Source organism: Pyrus communis, chromosome 2 (assembly GCF_041283825.1).
Source record: "Pyrus communis isolate YQ-2024b chromosome 2, ASM4128382v1, whole genome shotgun sequence".
Taxonomy (NCBI): domain Eukaryota; kingdom Viridiplantae; phylum Streptophyta; class Magnoliopsida; order Rosales; family Rosaceae; genus Pyrus; species Pyrus communis.
Window position 1 is genome coordinate 14,568,015 of NC_142566.1, and position 23,555 is coordinate 14,591,569.

Sequence of the window (23,555 nt, forward strand, 5' to 3'; positions counted from 1 at the left end):
TACTTGTTAATTGCGATTAACATGTGAATCAATTTATAGGATAACTAAGACAACGCTAGTATTTACGATGCCTTGTGATGACTCAAACTCTTTTCATTCTTAATGATTTCTACTTGTTAAATCTATGAACACACCATTCTAGATTGCATGTTAGGGACTAAGTTAAGTTGAAAACGCCATTCTCTTAACATACTACATAAGAAAGAGTAATAGGTTGAGTTCTAACATTGAGCCAACTTGAGCATCTTCATCCGAAAATGAAAGGAATTTGAATGAAACATAACATGTTTGCATGATTATTTGGTGGTGGATAGCAATTCCCTTAACTCGTTTTTCTTAATTTGTGAACTACTTAAAAATCTGTTTCTGTTCTGTTTTTGTTCGATTTAATTTAAATAGCAAATCAACTCCAAAAATCTCAAAAATTTGTGTGACTGTAGCTCTGTGTGTCTAGTATCTGCATATAAAATTTCGTAGACTTTAGATAAGTGTAAATCGGTCTAATAATTATTTTTCGGTGGCTGGTCAGTAGGGACAACAGCCCAGTTTTTGTGACATTTTAAGTAGTTAGATAAAACAATCTTCTGCGAGAAAGACCCTTATTTTCATATGCTACAATTGACAAATATTATTGTTAATAAGGAAAATTAATAGGACATTTGTGTGCTACTTTGTGGTGTGCTTTTAATCCTATTAGTGTGTGCGGGGCACATCAGTCTGGATCAAAGCAACATTTCTAGCTCAAAGGAATAGGTTACTACTGGCCAAGCATGGTGAAAGACTACCTAGAACACGACAAAAGATGCCAAGCCTGCCAATTCCATGCCAACTTCATACATCAACCGCCTGAACCATTACACCCTGCAGTTGCTTCACGGCCGTTCGACGCATAGGGATTGAACGTCATAGGACCAATTACGTCAACGTCATCTGCAGGACAAGATTACATCCTAGTTGCAACAAATTACTTCTCCAAGTGGGCTGAAGCCATACCCTTAAGGGAAGTTAAGAAGGAAACTGTCGTTCGTTTCATTAAGGAGCATATCATCCACTGATATGGTGTGCCTCGCTACATTATCACTGATCAAGGAAGACAATTCTCTAACCGACTCATGGACGAGCTCTGCGAGAAACACAAATCCAAGTAGCACAAGTCTTCCATGTATCATGCTCCAGCTAACGGTCTCGCGGAAGTATTCAACAAGACGTTGTGCAACCTCCTAAAAAAGGTAATCAGCCGAACAAAGAGAGACTGGCACAAAAGAATAAGTGAAGCACTTTGGGCATATAGGACTACACATAGGACTCCCACCCAAGCTACACCTTATTCTCTCGTATATGACGTGGAAGCTGTTCTGCCGCTTAAAAGTTAAATCCCCTTACTAAGGATGGTTATACAAGAAGGCTAGATTGAAGAGGAAAATGCAAAGCTATGACTTCAAGAGTTGGAAGCACTCGATGAAAGAAGGCTCGAAGCTCAACAACACTTGGAATGCTACCAAGCACGGCTATCCAAAGCATTCAACAAGAAGGTCTGCCCAAGGTTTTTTCCAAACTAGAGATCTTGTCTGGCATTACGAAGGCCCATCATCACAACTCACAAGTCAAAAAGCAAGTTCACATCAAAGTGGGATTAACTATACGTACTACAAAAAGTCTACACCAACGGCGCCTACTTAATCATGGCAGAAGACAGCTTGAAGATCGGCCCCATCAATGGTAGATTCTTGAAGTGCTACTACCCCTAAAAACAAACTCACCATGCTCCTAGCCCGCAAGAGCATAAACTGTGTACGACAAAATCATCATTAAAATCACCATTAAAAGCATCAAAAGTAATCCATTGCTCATTTGAACTACGTTATGACTTGATCTCTTCTTTGGAAGGGTACGTAGGCAGCTCGAACATTCAACAACGAGTTTGGTCACATCAAAATAAAAAAGAAATAAGGTTTTATTAATGTTTGACTATTGAGAATCAATTTTATTACAAATATTCTTTGTATAAAATAAATAAATAAATAATTTTTTTTTATAAAAAAAAGACACATACATATATATGTATACACATGTGTGTATATAATATGTAAACAACCTCCATTGAGTGGTCAACAGCAAGTTTAGCTCTATCTTAATAAGCCCAGCAAACACATAACTCCAACCCTCAGCGGCAATTACCAACTGGGCCAGTTGTTAGGTTGAGGCAGCTTTGCTAAGGTCTACAAAGACCAATCCGTCATTACACTCACATGGCCGTCATTCCCCTTGGGTCTGCTGTGCCCTCCACCTTATCCGCTTCACCCCCAAGTATTAGCTTACTGTTGAGGAGCACAACTTCCACTCTGTCGCTTACAAGAACGTCATCGGTGGCCGTGCCTCTTGGCACATCATCTCCTCCATCGAGCAGAAGAAGTAAAACCGCGACAATGACGACCACATCGCCTTAATTTGCGACTACCAATCCAAGATTGAGAAGAACTCCAGCGTCTGCGCCTGAGGACAAGAACTCCGTCTCACTGGTCTGCAAGGACTGGTACGACGTGGAGTGACATTTTCGCCGCCACGTCTTCATTGAAAACTACTACCTCGTGTCGCCGGAGATCGTGGCCCGGCGATTTCCCAACATTCGAAGCGTGACCTTGAAATGAAGGCCTTAATTCTCTCTCTTTCTCTCATCTGACAGCACGAGACTCTCCTGTAAAAGCTTCACCGATCTGACAGCAGCTCTAGCTCTGTGAACGACTTCACCACTTAGACTATGACACTGGCCGGCCACAACCTCAAGTCGACACCGTGGCACTTTGTCACCACCCAGCTTCAGCCCTTGCGGTTTAAAGATTCGATCGCCATGACACAGCACCCATAATAACACCAAGTCATCCCCTCCGCCGCTAAAGTCAACCTTCAGAGAACAAAGGGCTGTCAGTGTTGAATTCACAGAGGATAACTTCAGTGTTTCGTCAACCTCGTTTGGGATGACAGCGTTTTAAACAAGAAGATGGGACCGTTGATCCTCTTGGCTCCTGTTTTTTTTCGTTCCAATTGGATTCTCGGCTTTAACATCATCCACCAGCTTGCAGAGAGTAGACACGAAGAGCTTGGACTAGGAGGAACCATTATCTACTAGAGGTTCCACTTTTAGACGACACAGCAGCGGCAGCTGGTGATACCTTCTTCCGCGACGGCATGCAGTGCAACGGGTGTGCAGTGGCTGTGCTCAATGCTGATAATGGTAGGGCTTCAGATACCGGAGGTTCATCTTCCATGGCAGAACATGAGGAAGGGCTTCTTCTTCTGTTTCCTCACCTTCTTCTTCTACATTGACAACATCCTCTCGGACTCGGCACCGTCTCCCTCTAAAGCTCCAGCTTCGCTTTTGCCCCCGACTCCCTTCTAATCGTTGTCAAACGACTAGGCGATCATGAAGCTTAACACCTTACACTCTGCCTGAAACTCCAGCTGCTTTTGCACCTCTACCATAGCTGCTACCTTTGAATGTGATTAACAAAATCAAAGTTTGTCAACTCGCATCTACTTGCTCTGCTGTTGCCTTTGAATGTAATTAACAAAACCAAAGTCTGTCAACTTACACCTACTTGCCTCCTTGCTCCATGCCTAGCCTCCCACTGCTCCAAGCTCCTCTACATTTCTCCATGCACCATATGGGGGATATATAGAAAAAAAAGGGAAGGTGCTGGTTGACAAAAACAAAAATAAAAAATAAAAAAATGTAAGGTTTCAGGAATGGTGCATGGCACCATGTGAATGGTTTTAGACTTTTTGGTGGGATTATGCTGCAGGACAAAGGCACATGTTCAAAAATGACCTATTAATACATTTTACATAAGTTCCCGCATACCTTTGGAGCACAACTATAAACCTCTGATGATCACTTTGAATCCGACCTTCGGAGTCCTGCAGCTGATGAAGCTTCCTCTTCATGCAAGTCGAATAATTATTTGCAAGCATGTGCCAATCTTTATTCTCACGTTTGAGCTGTCTGATCTCTTGTTTAAGATTTGCCACCTCAGCCGTTAATGATTCAACTTGGCGAGTTCAAGCAAGTAGACGTTGGCCCATATTAGACATAGAGCCCGTGCACTGAACACTGAAAGCCAGGGAGTCTTGGACAGCCAACTCATCCGTCTTGAAAGCAGCCTATTATCTCTAGGAGTAAGGAGGTTCCTAGCTACTACCGTAGCCGTTGTTGCATCCCTCATCACGAAGTCTTCAACTGTAAGAGGGTTATTCGAAAATAAGAAGGATAGGTGCCATATATTACCCTGATGCGGCGCGCCTGTATCACTCCCGAGACTCAAATCTAAGAAAATGTTAGGCGGGTAGGCCATTTAAAAAAATAAAAAACTGGTAAAAGAAAAAGGTTGGATCGAGTAAAATCTCATAAATACACCAGAGACAATTTTCACGAGCGGGCAATCTTCAAAGTGTGCATGTTGGATGTGATCGATACCTCTATAAAATGAGAACAACGCAGCCACCAATTCAAAAATTGAAGAGACACCACTCGCCGAATTTCAAAAGCCGGATTTTCTTGCATAAAATCAGTCAACACTTTTCAGACGCGACCTCGGCTTGTCGGATAACACGTGCAACTTTGTCAAAGATCTCTGACAAAGTTGAAAATGCGAGAAGTTCACTATTCTAACTACCACACTTTTGCTAACAAGTGTGGGTGACAAGGCCGCACTTGCACCACTACCTGCTATTGGAAAATCCCTATATATGTCGACCTTCATCCTCCATGGCAAGACACACTTCCAAAACGCCTGACTCTTCTTCCTTGCCAAGAATGCATCTGCAACCAAACCTCTTAACATACTCAGTTTTATTCCCCCTTGAAAACACCTTTTTAACCAGGTCACACCAAAGCAAACGTATCTCATTTCATCAGGGTTGAAAGCAAGAGTATCTCATAGCATGCCTTCTCCCGGTCTTTTTCTTTATTTTTGTTCTTCCTTGTAGGACAAGGAGAAAGAGAGCGATCAGTCGGCACTTGGAATCAAACTTCCTGTCAGGAACCAACTGCCTGGAACCTCTTCCCTGATTGCTTACCTAGCATCGCTCTCGAGTACTCATCTTCAACTGCTGATGTATTTCCAAATAAGTTCCACCGATTTGGAACTGATTGCTCGGAACCTTTTCCTGGTTGCTTACCTAACATTGCTCTCGAGTGCCCATCTTTAACTATTGGTAGGTCTCAATTTCCTTAGCAAATACTCCAAGGACAATTGATAGATGTTGACTCTTTACATTGAAGCTGCCAAGCATGGATAAATCGCTAAGAAGTGATGCTCTGAAGGACTATTTAAATGCAAAAGGTTGCGCACCACTTCTACTATGCAAAAGAAACAAGCAGAGAAGAATGCAGCATGATGAACTGTAACAAATCACTATAGCACAATGCCCTTCTCTGCAGAACCGCATAATCCAGCAAAGGAGTCTAAGTTAAATCCAAGCCCGACATCGTTGCTCTAATCGAAGAGAGGCCTCAATGGCCCTTGAAGAAATCACAAGTCTGATTCAAAATCAAGTGTCCATCACCCTTGAATCAAATTCAGCTCCATATAAAAGGAGTGAATTCAGACATTTGGTGTAAGTCTGCCAGAAGAAACCGCCCAGCCTAGTTCAAGAATAAGTCTGTGGAAAATCAATAATTAGAGGAAACCAGAAAATCTTCCAGCCAAATTCAAGATTAAGCCCCAAAGGCCCTTGAAGAAATTTCTAGCCCAATTTAAGATCAAGCCTCGATGGCCCTTGGATCAACATCTACATTAAGGGACTTTAAAACGCATCTTCTACACGTGACAAGCACATGTATACGAAGTGCCTTGAAGTAAGGGCATTTGTAGAGATCAAAATTTTGGTGAAATAAATGTTGACCAATGCATTAAAATTACAACCTCCATTCATTTCACCTATGTCATACACTTACTTCACCTACAACTTCCACTCATTTCACCTACATCATCCACTTACTTCACCAAAAGAAAAAAGGATGGTGGTGGTTCATTCTCAAAGTCTATAAATAGGCTTCTCCATCAAAGGATCAAGGGACCAATTCACATATACATTTCTCTACTCCCAAATTGGAAGAGAATTCCCCAAATCCTTGAAGCTTTGAAACTCTAAAAGCTTTCAAAACCTCCCAAATTCCCAAGAATCCTGAAAGATCAAGAAAGCTCTCTTTGTTCTTCGTCAAATCCTTGAAGAAATCCACACAACTGTTCATCAAGATCAAGCCCCGAAGGCCCTTGAAGACCCGTTCATCCTCATTCATCAAGATCAAGCCCAACGGCCCTTGAAGAAATCCACACAACTGTTCATCAAGATCAAGCCCTGAAGGCCCTTGAAGATTCATTCATAATTCATCCTAAGATCAAGCCCCGACGACCCTTTGGATCGACAACATCAACAAATCTGCACCACTGTTAAACCCTAGACCAAGCCCCGACGGCCCTTTGGATCAACAACTCATTCACAAATCTACACCTTACAAAGATAGACTCAGAGGATCAAATTGTAAAAGAGATTGTAACCCTAAAATTAATACAAAATATATTTTGTATACATGTTCTTGTTTCCGGAATTTTCATGTTTACAATTATTACACCCAATCCTACTCATGTCAGAATACCTCTGTATGAACTCGTGTGTCAGCATATGTTAATGAGCACTCGATGTGATATGTTCATTTCTGCAAGATATTGTAATTACTGGTAGTTATGCCTATATACGCATTTTGTGACGTATTGAATTTTTGAGATATTGCAGGTTACGGTAAGTATTTTTATACTATACGTAGTATGTATATTTGGAAACTATACTTGTTTTACAGCAAGGGGTTATAATGTTTTCAAAAAGGTTTTTATAAAATTTTATTTTTAGGACCACTCACCCTTCTTTTTTGCCCCTCCAAGTTTTAGTGGTTGAGCTTACGTGTCGACGAGGATTCTTGACAAATTTTGGTATTGGTGGTTACCTTGATGGTATGATTCTCATCCTATCTTACTGTACTTTACTTATGCTCTGACATCACATGTGGAATGGGTTTATTCCTGCTCATAAATGCACTCTTGTATTTAGGCACTTTTAGGTTTAAATTTATCCACATTTTCCACATCGCTACACTTTATGGCTTCGTCACCCTCCTAGTGTTAACCAGCACCGCTCGATTCGAACTCCAGATGGACATTTCGGGTTGGGTGTGTCAATGAAAGGATGAATATTCTTTGGTGAAAACCAAAGAAAGCTCATCGAAACTCCGAATGGTTTGTGGCGGTAGGGTTTGGAACCAATCTTGTGCATCGCCTTGCAAAGTAGTGATGAATAACTTGCACATGAGGGCATCATTGTTCCGTTAAAGCATCATTGTGCTGCGGTAGTGCCTTAAGTGCTTCTCCGGGTCTCCATTTCTCTTGAAATGTGTGAAAATGTGGCATGTTAAACTTGTGTGGAGGCTCTGCTTCCTCGATCTCGTCCATGAAAGGTGACTTGCTTATGTTAGCCATGTCTCGTCAGAGCACCTTGTCCGTAACTTTCTTGTGTTGGAAGTCGCACAATCGTTTGGTTAGGAGTATTTCTACTTCTTTCTGAATTTACCTTTGCTGGGGTTGGAGCTTTCGACTACCCCGATTGTGACTTGTTAGTCTAGGCTGCTCTTCCCTATGCTCGACTTGTTTATATCGCGGTTATAGTGCATATGATACGTCTCTGGGAGACGAGTGATTTACTCGCAGGCTACCGATTTAACTTAAGCTGCATCAAAAAACTGCTTCTATCTGTCCGTTGTGCTACCTACTCTGATGTGAGGTGGATGATGCTTTTTGCGGGCCTAACCCTGAATGAATGTTTCACCTGGAAGGTTGTTTATGTTAATTATCGGAGTGTGGCCCCAACATGAATGTATACTCATATATGGGCCTAATTTGGAATGCAGGCTCTTTTGTGCGCTAAGATGGGAGTATATGCTATCTCGAGGGCCCAGGCTAAAGTGTACACTACTAGAACGCTTAGTTCCTGACTGGTCGAGGGGTTGTTTGCTAGGATGCTGCTAGAGAATTTCGTCGTCTGCCCTTGTCCTGCTTTGAGACACCTCGTCTGGGGTATGCTAGATATCAGTACGTTCCAAAAGTTGATTCACCAAGGTCGTCTGTTGCGCGAGGGTGCTTGTCAACTCTACAACTTATCAAGACAAGTATTGTTCGCCATGTGGGATAGAAAACTTGAATGGTAAGTTTCTCCATATGTGGTAGAACTGTAGTGGACTCCAGATGCGAAATTTGAGTCAGGATAGTTCAAATTTGTAGAAAATCGAGGTGAAATACCCCTGGTTCAATCGAAGATCAAAAAATTTGAAGTTGAGACGGTTGAACTAGTCTTAGACCGGTCGGAATAGTCAAATGGGTCGTGAAAGTGAGCTGTGCTATGTGCGGGGGGCATAGGCGGGGTGCAGCGCTAGGAGCACGTTGGATCTGGGCCGAGGGGACTGTTGGCGGGGCTTAAGCCTGCGATACATCTTGGGTCTGCAATGTGCAGTTGCTTGAGTTGGCTCACGCTGGGCCTGGCTTGGCTACCTTGCAGTGTAGAATGCATAAAATTAGGCTGCCTTTTGGATTGCTAGAACTAGGCTGGGTCCTGGGTTTGTGCTGCTGCAGTGGCAACGCATAGTGTCGTGGTCTGCTGCCATGGAGCTGTCCCACTCCTCACTACCACAATGGTTGCCGTGGATACCATTGTGGCAAAGTTGCTCCCCTTGCCTTCATGATGGGGCTACGTCATGATCTTTATCACTTGGTCCAAATCCTTTAACGTTGGAAGTTTCGTTCATCGTGGTTTCTCAATTTCCCACGACTGTATTTTTCTCTTACGTCAATTCAAAGAATTAAAAAATTATAGGAATAGGAAAGTATGAAAAATTTACGAACAAACGAGAAATGAGAAACTTTGGATACGAAAGTCTTCTTCGAGTGTGTGAATCAAGCTCTCAATGAAAACACCAATTTGTGGATGCAAATTTCCGCTGTCTCTTCCTTTAACAAAAATGCACCTGGAAAATAATAACACCTTTCATTATGACCAAAAGTCTCACGCATCCACGATGAATGGGGGGCCTTGGTTGAAGAATCTCCAATGCCAAAGTTAGAATTTTGAAAAGAATGTATTTAGGATTTGTAGGTAGCAAATGGTTTAGCATTTTAGTGGGATAAAAGAGGTATTTATAGTAGAGTGGCTAGCCCTAAAAGTGAGGAATGGCCGGCCCTTTATGGTGTATTTGTTGGAAGTATGCCCACAAAGCCACTCATTTGATGTAATAGCTTTTTGGAATACTTATTGTGTTAAACTTTTATATGTTTAATAGAGGGCAAAGCTTATTGTTAATCACTATTTATAGTATCTTGTGTTTAAGCAATAAGGGAATCCAAGGAATGTATTTGATCTAAGAGACAAGTTATTTAAGTTAGTTAAATTAACGAGACCTTTCTCTTATGTTCATTCCTAAAACGTTCCTAGCCATAGGATTGCCAATTGGGCATTGACAATCCGCTAAGGTTAGTATGTGTTATGTTGACTCAAGCGTGAGTATGAACTAGTCTCAAGTCATTTGGTGTTGGACACTAAGGCAAACACATAGGTGCTCGAAAGAGTAATTGAGTACACTGAACAACGATCAAACGAGAGTTCGAACATACATGTCATGTGAGAACTCAATAGTTGCAATATGCAAAGTAGTCCTTTGACCTGAGGCATCATTGATGTCTAATGGTTAGGTCCTTGATCTTTGATTATGTCAACGGCATTCCATTGGAGTTTCCACGGCATTGTTGGGGTCAAGCTATCTAGTCATGTAGGCATATGAATGCACAACAAGGGATCTCTAACCTTCCATAGTGGAAGGAGAATACTCTAAGATATGATTCGAAAGTCTTTGGCCAAAGCATATGAATATGACTAAGGAAGCTTGTTCCAAATCTTATTCAATTGAATCATATAGAGAAGTATCACATTGGATAGTAGACATGAAACAAACTATCACTTAAACAATGTGATTAAGAGTATTGTATTAGAGAAGGACCGTATTGCATTGTAGTTGTAACTGGATAGGTTCTCCAACCACTTCTACTTAGCTTGGGTAACCATGACATGCTGCTAGGCGTCACCCATGGTTTGTGGAAGCCCTAAAGATTAGCAAACAATAATTTTAAGGGAGAATTGAAATGTGGTTTCAATTCACAATCGATCGTTAAGAGTAACATCGCCCACTACCTCGCTAATTGGAACCTAATGGATCGTACACCGAGTAAGGATATAAGTGAAGAAATTATATGAAATGGATAAGCAATTAAATGGTTTAATTGAAGAATGGTCAAGATTAATTAAATAGTTAATTAATTATACGAAACGTTCGTATTGGGCTTTTAAGTTAGTTTTGGGCTTCGGGGCACAAAAACGTTTTGGTCCACAAGGCCCATTATGTTTAAGTTGTATGACAACTAAAACAAAATGGGCAATTAAGCCCAATAACAACATATGGCCGGCCATATCAAGGGTAGTGGGAATTTTTGCTTAATTGCAAGTTTGCCACTAACCTAAGAGATGAGGTATAAAGTCATCTTTATAGCTTTGTTTCTCATTAGGGTTTTCTAATTGAATTTGGGTGAAACATATTCTCTCATTTTCTACATAGAGGCCGGCCACTTAGGGGAGGAACATCTAGCAATCTTCTTCTTCCCTAAGTCATCCATTTCATCTTCACACTACATCTTTGGTGTGGAGACTTAGAGACACCAAACCTTTGGTGTTTTGGAGAACAAATCCTCAAATCCTCAAAGAAGAAAAGGAGCACTAAAAGGGAGGAAATCACAAGGAAGATCCAAGGAGCAAGGAGGTGACTTGAAGGCCCTCCACTTGGGTGAATCCCTTGTGCAATCAAGGATGAGCTTCAAGGGTAAAGAATCTCTAAATTCTTATTCTCTTTAATATTGTTAAAGAGTCTTATGGTTCACCATATACTAGGCTTTGAAAGTCATGGGTTTTATGAATTGTTTTTGAATGCATGCCTACTTTAAAGTGTTATTAGTTTGCATATGTATTCAAATGTTCTTACATGTTCTTAGCTAGGACAAAATTTTTCCTTCAATATTTGGGTTATAATTGCAAGATATTATGTGAAATAATATCTTGCAATTAACATGACAATTATTTCTAATTTAAATAGGAAGTTTGGGAGTTACCTTTTGGATAAAATCAATAAGGGATTGATGATGAGTGATGAGAGGAACATGAAATAAATTCCATATTGATCATTTTTGACTCTTCCTTGATTGTGCCGTTATTGTCCATTGCATAAGCGTAGGAATCCCAGTATGCCTCGAGGAGATTCTCGTCTTTTTCACCTAATAGTCCACGTGTCGCCTCCGTGATTTTTTGAATTATTTTTTACTCCACACCAGCCTTTGGTGGGCCATTCTGGCCTGGAATATAAGGATATATATAGTCGGAGACTTGGTGCAACCAAATATTGACAATAGATGGCTTCAATATTATGGCCCAAATTTAATAAAGGGCTACATATGAGATTAGTAGTTGTGTAATCTTGTTACAAAACTACTTTCGCGGTTTACTTTGGGAAAATTTTAAGGTGGCCACATTCTGTAGACGGTGAAACTTACTTGTATTATAGACCTTACCTTTTTCAAAAGATAATTTAAACGTAGTCTATGAAATATAGTTTTTCTAACATCGCCGTTTATTTTATATGACTTTTTAAAAGTGCCATAGAAATTACTAATTAGGGGTGGACAAAAAATCGTTTCAACTATTCAAAGCCAACCAAATTAGACCAATATGAACAAGTTAGGTTTAGTTTGTTTTTAAGTGTAAGCAAAATCACAATGCAATTAATTTGGTTTGCGTTCACCTATTTGGAAATCGCTTGTTTATTAATTATTACCATTGACTATTATGTTTCATTTCACATATTAATTCTAACTCTTACTATAAACGAGAGTATTTTTGCTCACCATCATTCAGTGTGGTATATGTTCACCGCCCTATTTATCACTGTTAGATGAATTTGAATTTCGAGATTCGTGTGATGGATAAGCACAAATCTCAAAATTCAAATTTATCTAACGGTGATAAATAGGATGGTGAGCATACACCACATAAATGGTGGTGAGCAAAAATGCACTCACTATAAATGAGGAGACTTTGGTTTAGATTATGGATGTTTTATTTGACAATTGTAACCAAATAATTTATTATTAGTTTTTCCTTGTGAGAAATTAGGTTTCTAAATCATTGAGTTTTGACGCGTGGTTTTACTCACTTAATTTTTTACGACTCAATATAATCTCAATACATAAAATACAACATTTTTTTTTAGTACAACAATGTAACAGCCCTTTCCTAATCTTACGATTTTATTAATTTTAAATGTGTGAATTGACCAAAATGCTCCTAGAGACGAGATTGTTAACTTTCGTTGACCGTCATTTCGTAACGCGTATGAGCTATTATTTTATCATCTCGAAGTACTTGATAGTACGAACGCGTAGGTACAAGTAAAATCGAATTTGTAGTTACAATGAAGATTTTACGGAGCTACGAAACTCGAGAGTGTTCTATGAAATTTGAATTTTGGGTTTTTTATTATTTTAATATTTTCTGGCCAGATATTTTAAATTTTTTATAATTTTTCTAGCTCGTGGGACCCACACCAACACAAACTCTCTTCTCCTCTCTTGCCACATGTCACTCATCCCTAAAATACTTTGATCTCTCTCTCATCCCTCTTGTCTCTTCCGGCTTTCTCTCTCACATCTAACTCTCCTTCACTATACCTCTCATCTCTTTCTGCAACCACTGGTGCCAAGGCACACTGTTGCCAACTCCCAGCTCCGACGACAGCATCGAGTTCCACTCTTTCCTATGAACCTATGCCACCATCTAACCTTCCTCGTCTCGAACCCAAGCCATGGCCATGGAATCTCGACAATGGCTAGACCATTGTTCATCGTCGTCCCCGATGGGTTCTTGGTGAACTCTATCTGTTAAAGGTAAGCCTCGATACCGACGTGGGTGGTCCTAAATCACAATTTCATGTTGTTTTTGGCCACATGTTAACTTTAGACACAAATATTCTCCTTAGGAAATTATTTCCCAACTTTCGGCGAGGGATTCGCAAGCTGTAGGCTTTTTTCGGCCACCTTCCAGCCACATCTAAGAACCAAAATGATATAACTCGAATCCTTACCCTCTTAGCTTCATTTTGGTATTTAAATGGTGAGTTTTGGTTGAGTTTTGAAGCTAATCAGAGCCCTAGAAGTTTTCCGGCCAAATTTTTCAAAATTTGGCCTTCTTCTTCATTGGGTTCGGCAAGTGCGACCCACGAGCCCAATCGGGTCCGACCCGACCCGATACAAAAAAAGAGAAAAAAAAAAGAAAAAGAGAAAAGCCCAAACTTGAATCTGGATCCGAACCGGGGATCCAGCCCGACCCATTTCAGAAATAGATCTGGACTATTCTCTTAAATATAATTGGAATATTTCTGAAATATTCTTACAATATTCCTTGAACTATTCTCTAGAATATTCTTTGTGTTGACTTTTTCGAAATTTTCTCGAAAATTCTTCTAGGCTAATTTCAACGTCTCGAGTCCCTTTTTTACATTCATTTAGTGAGATTCCAAAATTTGAATGTAGTAGACCGCTGGGGCGGTTTCGTTGGCTTTTTCGTTAACTTATTACAAAATTTTCCGAAGACCCTTCTTAGCGTATTTTGACACCCTAATTTCAAATCCGCGCTCTATTTTTCCAAATTTAATCGTTTTAGTTGAGTTTTACTAATGGTTCTCAATATCATGCTTATGTGTGATTACTATCAGAGACTTCGGTTTTCCTAGCTCAAATGGATGTGACATCGCAAGTATCTGTGAGTGGGTCTTTTCTTTTATACAGTATATATATATATATATATATATATATATATATTTAGTTTCCATATATACTTAATAATAAATTTTCTAGGTAATGCCATAATTAAATTAACGTTTATAAGAAATGTTGTATTGTTGAGATTTATGAAATTATTATAAATCCTACGGGATGCATAGGTATGTGTACTATTACATGATGCTTTAATTATATTTACAACCATGAATTAGTGATTAGAACTACTGAGTTTCTGTGGCATGGCCATATTCACGTCATCTGCTCATTGTGTGCTACACTCGCCCGAGCCAAGGCTAGGCTTCACGTGTATGTTCACATTGCACCGCATGCTCACTTTGGATCCGTTATAGGTGCCATTCGTGTCCTAAATTGCTACAGGCAATTAGGACTCGTAAGTGATGCACATAGTGTCAGTCTTCACGTCATTGTAGTGCTAGAGCGTAAATCATTATTAAACTCAGTCATGTTCATGTCAGAATACCTCTGCATGAACTCGTGTGTCAGCATATATCGATGAGTTTATGTGATTACCTGACGTTACATGCTTATTTACGAAATATTGTGACGTATTGAATTCTTGAGATATTGTAGGCTACAGTAAGCATTTTCATACTATACGTAGTATGTATACTTTGGAAACTATACTTGTTTTACAGCGATGGGCTATTATGTTTTCGAAAGGTTTTTACAAAGCTTTTTCTTTAGGCGCACTCACCCTTGTTTTTTGCCCCTCCAGGTTTTAGTGGTAGAGCTTTTGTGTTGACGAGGATTCTTGGCAAATCTTGGTCTTGGAGATTACCTTCGATGGTATAATTTTCATCCTACTTTTACTGTACTTTACTTATGCTTTGACATCACGTGTGAAATGGGTTCATTCCTACTCACATGCGCACTCTTGTATTTAGGCACTTTGAGGTTTAAATTTACTCACATTTTCCACATCACTACACTTTATGGCTTCGTCACCCTCCTGGTGTCGGCAAGCATAGTTCGACTCGGAGTCCAAATGGACATATATGGGTCGGAGTGTGTTGAACAATATATTTTGGGTAAATTACATAAAACTACCTTAACTATTGGGTCATTAACAATTTCATACCTCGTCTTTAAAAAGTTTCAATGTCATACCTTATCTTCGAATTTGTTGCAATGTCATACCTTCCGTCAGTTGTCTGTCAATTTTTCTGTTAAATGCTGACGTGACTTGAGACGGGGTCCACTTTCTATTAAAATATTAATAAAATAATAAACTACCCTAAAAAAAAAAATTCCCAATCATCTTTCCCGACCATCCCTTCTCCCTTTGCCTTTGTCCCCCTCCCTTCTCCCTCCCTCCCTCCTCTGCACATCCATCATTCCCTTACCCCACCCCTCGACCCTCCTTCCCTCCCTCCCTTTCCTTTCTTCCCCTCCCATCTTCCCCCCCTCACCCCCTTCTCCCTCCACTCGAGCCCAACCTGCAACCCAAAAAAAAACATATTTTCATCTTCCCCGACCCCCCTTCATTGCAACCATAATCCTCCTCTCCGCACCCACCCTCATACCCACTACCTGCAACCCAAAAAAAATAAAAATAAAAACATCTTCATCTTCCCCGACCTCTATTTCCCTGCAACCTAGATCTTGTCTTCCCCAAACCCACCCCTTTCTTCCCCCAGATCCAACACGAACGTCTATGCCGTAACCTAGAAAAGACCCATATCCTGTCTACACCGCCATTGTCGGGTTCGTGAGGTGGAATCAGGAACCCCCTTTGCTAGGCCCATTCCGCGGGTGGAGAAATTAGGCAAGGAGAAAATGGGGGGAATAGGTGTGGATTTAAGGAGTGGGGTGCGGAGCGTGGGTGTGGAGGAGGAGGTGGAGGATAGGTGCGCGGTGGGTTTGGGGAAGACATGAGGGGGAAGAAAGGGGTGGGTTGTAGGGAAGGGGGGTCGAGGAAGATGAAGATGGTTTTTTTATTTTTTATTTATTTATTCATTTTTTCTGGATTGCAGGTTGGGCTCGAGTGGGGGGTGAAAGAGGTGGGTAGAGGGGGGAAGACAAATTGGGGTTTGGGGAAGACGAGAGGGGAAGAAAGGAAAGGGAGGGAGGGATGGTTGGGGGTGGGGTGAGCGAATGATGGATGTGCGGAGGGAGGGAGGGAGAAGGGAGGGGGGAGAAAGGCAGAGGGAGAAGGGATGGTCGGGGAAGATGATTGGGATTTTTTTAATTTTTTATTTATTTTATTTTTTTAGGGTAATTTATTATTTTATTAATATTTTAATAGAAAATGGAGCTCGTCTGAAGCCACGTTAGCATTTAACAGAAAAATTGACAGGCAACTGACGGAAGGTATGACATTACAACAAATTCGAAGATAAGGTATGACAATGAAACTTTTTAAAGACGAAGTATGAAACTGTTAATGACCCAATAATTGGGATAATTTTATGTAATTTACCGTTATATTTTACACTAAAAGAAGAAAAGTTCGACTAAATCCTATAAAAAAAACTCTCTGCATTTCAAAATTTTTAAATAGAGGGTACACAATGTTTTTCCGAGGGCTGATAACTGCAAAATAACTTATTATAAAAAAGTATAAATAAAGAAACTTCCCTCTCAAGTATAACCCTAGCCCCTGCTGACTGTCTTCGTCTCTATGTGACCATTCTGATACTGAATAATCGAGCAATTGACCTGTCCGGTAATCTTTCGCGAGGTCATTGCTGTAACCATCGAATGCGATATGGCAGGTGGTTCAGGGGTCGCCGAACCAGCTAGTTTGTCCTGTGCCAGTTGCGGCAAGCCTGCCCATCTTCAGTACGGAAAATTTTCACTTCCAACCTTTCAATTTCAGCTACTTCCTCCTCTATTCTGTTAGTTTATGTAAAGAAGTGAATTTTTTAGTATTCTTGTTTCTGGTGGGTCAAAGACTGATAACAAATTTTGGGTTTTTAGGAGAGCGATAGTGTTAGGGGGTAAGATAGTTGTTAGGGAGAAGGGGAATCAGTGGGGATCGAACCCTCACCAGATGATAGGCATAATTGCTTTCCGCCACCACAGTAACAAGTTTTGTTTGGAAAAAGTAAATATGTTGTTTTAAAAGATTTGGAAAGTTTGAGGGAGTAGAGAGTTTCCATTTCTATTGATAAAGCTTAAATCTTTGTGGTTCTAATTGTGTAATTGCTTTGATTATTAAACAAAAAATTGGTACTTTTTGTGGGTCATTTATTACGTTCTTGAGTTAACCTTGATTTTTTGTATGCAGGTGTCCAAAATGTGTGCAATTAAAGCTCCCTCGTGAAGCTGCTGCTTTCTGGTTTGTAACAACCTCATTCTTTTGTATAAATGGTAATCCAATTTCGATACAATTTTATTGGAAATTTTGGTTGTATGTAGTGATAGTCAGTGGTCGAGCATTTCAAGTGTTTAACCTCATTAAGGAGTTTGGAGACATCGACACTGAAATTTTACACATTAGATTGGATATGTCAATAGAAGCTTGAAACTGATTTATCAGTTCATATTTGATGAAATTTTGCATCTCTTAACAGCACTCAGGAGTGTTTTAAAGCTTCTTGGAACTCTCATAAACCCGTGCATCTAAAAGCCAAGTCGTCTGAATCTGGGACAGATACTCCAGATAATGAAGGCTGGCTATATTGCTTGAAGAAAGGACAAACTCGAACAGCTAAGCTTCCCTATTTTGATTGGACTGGGTATGTTTTTATTATTTTTGTTTGCCCTTTCATTCATGTTAATTGTTGTCAGATTCATAGGTTTATGGTTCCTGATGTTTGCCATTGTTTGTTTTATGATTGGAAAATTTTGTATCATGTTAATTATTGATGACATTGGATGAAACAAAGTTTTGTGTCAGTTTACTCAGTTTTAAGTTTTAACTCATTTCAGTGTCTTGTACACATGTATTTGGATTTCTTCGTTAAAGCTGTTGTTCATTCCTGTCTTGTGCAGGGCACTGAGGCCGTATCCTATATCTAGTAAGCGTATAGTACCTGCTCACATTGATCTACCTGACTGGGCAGCTGATGTAAGTTGATGTACTTGTATTTTAAATGGCCAATTTGTGTAGATATGGTGCTACATATTGTTGTAATTTCTATCTGTTATAGTGTTGACCTCTTATAACAAAATATTGTAGGGGATTCCAAAAGTTGAGCCCAATAGTGATCTACAGCATGTTGTCGAGGTAAGCATTTACGTGAAACCCTTCTAAGTCATGCATAAGGAGTAGATCTATGTGTTACTGAGTCACTTCCCTCCTTTTAAAATTGTACTTTCCTTTATATTCTATTGATTTTCTGATTTGCTAAATTGTGAATGATATATTCATTTTGAAGATCAAGACAGTGGATCAAATTGAGAGAATGCGAGAAACTTGTCGAGTAAGTTCCAATTGCTTCTTTCTTTGTGTTCCCCTTAATTTTGTGCTAATGAAGCATTGTAGCTTTTCTTGCTGCCATTTTCATATGTAATATCTGTTGTACGTTTTGAGCACTGCAAAAAATTAACATGATGCTATTTATCTGAATGCGAGACAATGTTATCATACAGTGTTGAATATTTTCAAGAAGGATTTTCTCTGTTTAGTTTTAATTAATCTTGCTATTACGTGTAACTTTTAATTTACTGATAGTCTGATGTTCTCGTCATACTTGTTTTGTTAGATTGCGAGGGAGGTTTTGGATGCAGCTGCTTCTGTAATACGGCCTGGTATCACAACGGATGAAATTGATCGGGTGGTCCATGAGGCTACTATAGCTGCTGGTACAAAAAGGGATTTTTATTTTATTTAGCATTTCAATTACCATGTTTTGTTTTCCTGTATTATTGCTACTGTTTATACCTGTTACTCTTTATGTCTTTGACCCATCCTCATTGATATGGCAATTTTATTCCTTTTTCCCCCTTCTATTTAATGATATTGACTTCTAATCACATCAGTGTATGCATGTTTACATTGTTCAGAAAGGAAATTGTGGGTATAATGATGTTTTACTTTTAACTCAATGCAGGTGGATATCCATCTCCGCTAAATTATAATTTTTTCCCCAAGTCTTGCTGCACGTAGGTACTTTTTGAGTATATTTTTTGTAAAGTTTCTTTAGACTGTGGTACTGACCTTGCAATCGTGCCTTGTTCTCTTTCTTCATTGCAGGTCAGTCAATGAAGTAATTTGCCATGGGATTCCTGATGCCAGGTATGCATAATAGGATGGAAATGGAATATGGATGTACTATTACTATTTGTATACATGTAACATGTCTAGCTTTTCCTTAAAAACATTTTATTGGTAAGCTGACGTTGAAATTTTAAATGTTTTTTTTTTGTTATTGTTGTATATTGTAGTTTTGTTTCTGGCCAGTTCAGTTTTGGGTTCTGAAATATTGTTATTATGGAACAACACTTTGGTCGCTTGATTGACTGTCATAAGTTTGTCTTGCTTTGTATTGGGGGTACATAACCTTAGAAAATGCTTCATGTATTTGGTTAACCGCTAACAGTTTTAGCCAGCATTTTTTCTTTCTTTTTATTTTTGTCTTTTATTTGGTTCCGAACTTGAACTTCATGTCTACTTCAGAATAGTTAAAGCCCTCAGTTTCTAGCATTGTGTCCTCTTTTATATTGCATCTGAACATGAAACTTTTGCTATAGGAAATTAGAGGATGGTGATATCGTCAATGTTGATGTGACTGTGTATTACAAAGGCGTCCATGGTAATTTGTATTCTAGACATCTAAACATGTAGTTCAATTTTGACAACGAACGTTCTATTCTTGAACTGCCAAACTCATAATGCAGGTGATCTAAATGAAACGTACTTTGTGGGAAATGTTGATGAAGAGTCTCAACGGCTGGTCAAATCTACTTACGAGTGCTTGGAGAAAGCAATTTCCATTGGTATGTGCACACAATCAATTTTAAGACAAATAAATTGCCCAAGAACTTAGAACTGACTTTAAGAACACAATCTCATCAGATCTTTAATGCATCCATCACTAATTATTGCTTTAACAATCGTGCAACTCAATTATATCACTAAAAGTCATTACACCTTTTATCAGCTATCTAATATTCATGTATATTCTATAATAATTGTTTTATCTGATATTTCTTTTAATACTTTTGGTGCCATGGAAGTTGTATCTTTTAAGTAATCATTGTTGAAATGTATTTGTGGTTGTGTTTGCTCAATTGTATCAGTAAATTGTGTGAAGATCTTTTTAGTGAATGTTGTCACCTGACCTGATGGTAACAGAGATGTTGAAAAGACAACCTATTTAACCCCTATTTCGATAGTGCACACTAGTAATTTTAATTGTTGGGGACTAAAAGCATAAAAGGAAAATTGGTTTTCTGATTGTTTGTTGTTCAAGTGCAGTAAAACCTGGAATGCGATTTCGTGAAGTTGGTGAAGTCATTAATCGCCATGCAACTCTGTCGGGGTTCTCTGTGGTAATTTGGAACTTGGGTTTTGAACTGTGATGCATTTTCAACTTTAACAAATCATGGAATTTATTAATTTTGTGTTGCACCAACAGGTGAAATCATATTGTGGTCATGGTATTGGAGAGCTTTTTCATTGTGCGCCAAATATTCCCCATTACGGAAGTATGTTCAATAAATAAGCTTCCTTATATACGAATCCCACATTTTCTTGCTTTGCCCTTTAACATACATTATCTTAACCTGAGCAGGAAATAAGGCAGTTGGTGTAATGAAAGCTGGACAGACCTTTTCAATTGAACCCATGATAAATGCAGGTAATGTTTTAAGTTTGTTTGTGTGCATGCAGGTGATGTTTCTTTATTGGCTTGCTACATCTTAATAAATAAATAAAAAATAAACAGGGGTTTGGCGTGATTGTATGTGGCCCGATGCATGGACAGCTGTTACATCAGATGGAAAGCGCAGTGCACAGTTTGAGCACACACTTCTGGTAACTATGCAGTTTATATTCTACATGCATCACGTTGTCAACTTCTGAAACTGTGACTGCTTTTAATTATAGAAGGGCTTTTTCTTTATAGGTCCTTATGTGGTTTTAATACTAATGTTCCTCATGAAATCATTAGTGAGATTTGTTCTAATAAATCAGCTCATGTGTGAAAAGAAAATGAATGTGTCAGCTACTCAATATAATAATGATGGATGTAGTATTACAACTTCGATTATTGAAGGTACGAGGATAGAAAAAGGTGTAATAGATATCTTTACAGCAGGAGATCTACAGGTTGTTCTAGATATCAAATCTGCCCATCACTGAAATAAAATGCCATGCATCTATTGACAAATACACCATTGTTATAGTTGGCGGTGCGATGTTAGTCCGAGTTTAAATACTTGTTATTTGTATCTGTATGCTGAATGCCTCTATTTATATGATGATATTTGTATGATCTCATATCTCTAATCTCTTTGGTATTTCTTCTTTCACATGAATAGGTGACAGAGACTGGAGTTGAAGTTCTTACAGCTCGGTTGCCTTCATCACCCAAAGTGTTCCCTTGGTTAAATGTTTAATGACTGCGTACGTCTTGGTTTATTGAAAGGGAAGAACAGACACAAGGATGCCATTCATGGTAATCATACATTATAAGCAGGAGAAGATTAAACATTTGATGATGTTAATTTCCATCGCCTCTTCTGCCGGGTCACGATATCATGTTTGTAATTGGTTAATCTAGTTATCCGAGATTGAGTTTTGGTTAAAGAGCGAGAGTTTGTTTTGGACGTTTTAGAAGAGTTGTATGAATCATTCATAAACTATGGTCATTGTAATAGAATCGGATCATGTAAGTCACGATGCCCAACAGCTACTGTGCTTTGATAGAGTTTTGAAAACAATGAACATTTAAATTTGATTAGAGTTTTTGCATGAAATTTGGGAAATATTTTTGCTCACCACCCTCAAGTGGCTGCCAATTTCAAACATGGTGCAATCAAAATGCGATGCAAATCGTGGCAAAGACTGCAACAAAAAGATATTCTTTTCGTTGAGCCTTGCAAGGCGGAGCTCAGAGAAAAGAAAATTCACTAGAATTAAGGGTTTCTATTCTAAAATGACTTCCTAAGTATGCATGAAACCTAATCGGAGTAGTAATAGTAATAGGAGTGGGATTTCTTGTTTGACAAGTTTCCAATTCCTCGCACAAGATATTTCCCGTTTATGAAGTCTACTTGCTATTCTTACGTAATATGGTTGGTTGGGACAAAGGTGGGATAAAGTAAATGGGTTGAGTAAAATATTTGGCCCTTGACTTGACTCTGTTTAACTTCATTTTAATAAAAGTAATCGGAAAAGCTATGAGAGGTTATTCTGATTTTAAGAAAAATGACCGTTTGAAATTTGTGCGTGAAAATGCATTAATCACAAATGTATTAGTAGCTTGTAAACTACAATTTGGGGGTTAAATTTCTAATACCCCTGCCATTGTAAGCGTATAAATGCTTGTTAAAAGTATTAACTACCGTGCACTTTCCTTTTGTTGAGGCCTAAAAATGTCACATGCAAGTCTAATCCTCAAGGCCAATTGTTATACAAGCCTCAAGCCAAGTCCAAATACATGCAAAGGTGCGTAATCGAGAAGAAGGTATGTTCGTAATCATGCCATGCTACAATAATCAAGCCACACTTGTACAATCATGCATATTCATCACACCAAACATTATCACGCTACTCACTATTCATGCTAAGATAAGCTTAAGTCATATGTCTAGGGTTTGTCAAGTGAATTGTGGTCTGGATGGTTACGGAAGTTCATTGGGCCTACGTGGAGTTAAGATTGTGCAAGACTTTGGGTTACTTGGGAGCCCAAAAGTCCAAGCCCATAACCTTCGTATTCCATGTGGGTAAGTTTGAGAGAGAACCAACCTAGTTTACCTCTTTCCTTAGCAAACTAACCAGCTCAGTTAGGACTAAACCAGATTCTAGCTCTAAGTTCACGTGAAAGCCCATCAGAACATGCATTTAATGTTGACTTTCTCTTCCCAGCTTACGCAAAACTACAACGTGTAAGAGCCATGGTGCGTTACAAAAAGTAGGGCCCGTGGAAAGTTGACCCAAGAAAGCCGCGCCTTGGGAAGAAGACACGATGCAGGTTTTAGAGTCTAGCCTCCTTACACCAATATAGGTGGTAGCATGAGGACTAGGGAGAAAGGGGAGGGAGAAACGAGACCTAACTAGAGATTTCTTGGGAATGAACCATTCAACTACAAATATAGGCCAAGAACCTTATAAAAAGGACCCCCAACCCCCCAGCTTCACACAAAGAACCAAAGAAACCTAGAAACATCACTCTTCAACCTGAATATTCTCCATAACCTCCCTCTGAGTATTCCAGCCATCGTAAGCCTTGCTGCCACCCTAGGAAACCCAAATTATACAATAGAAAACACCATACATCATCCAAGCTATCTTTGAGTTATTGTTCTAACTGGGATATTAGATATTTTGAGACTTGGTACGAAACCGAACCAAGGGAGGCAAGAGGACGTTCTCAAAGCCCAAATCCACCTTGACCTAAAAGTTCGCCGACACCTTTCAATTAGCATCAACAAGCATACAATAAACACAAA

The 23,555-nt window shown here is 39.2% G+C and overlaps 1 protein-coding gene across 1 annotated transcript; it reads left to right on the forward strand.

The window, feature by feature from the left end:
* The first annotated feature begins 16,514 nt into the window (after window positions 1–16,514).
* On the forward strand, window positions 16,515–21,844 carry LOC137747300 (methionine aminopeptidase 1A). Its single transcript, XM_068487389.2, has 16 exons — window positions 16,515–16,775; window positions 17,224–17,274; window positions 17,510–17,674; window positions 17,931–18,006; window positions 18,118–18,165; window positions 18,317–18,361; window positions 18,644–18,743; window positions 18,992–19,043; window positions 19,135–19,176; window positions 19,632–19,693; window positions 19,779–19,877; window positions 20,359–20,432; window positions 20,519–20,588; window positions 20,675–20,740; window positions 20,828–20,916; window positions 21,423–21,844. Exons 1-16 carry the CDS (start codon window positions 16,702–16,704, stop codon window positions 21,498–21,500), a joined length of 1,191 nt encoding a protein of 396 aa, XP_068343490.2. The 5' UTR covers window positions 16,515–16,701; the 3' UTR covers window positions 21,501–21,844.
* The last annotated feature ends 1,711 nt before the right edge of the window (window positions 21,845–23,555 follow it).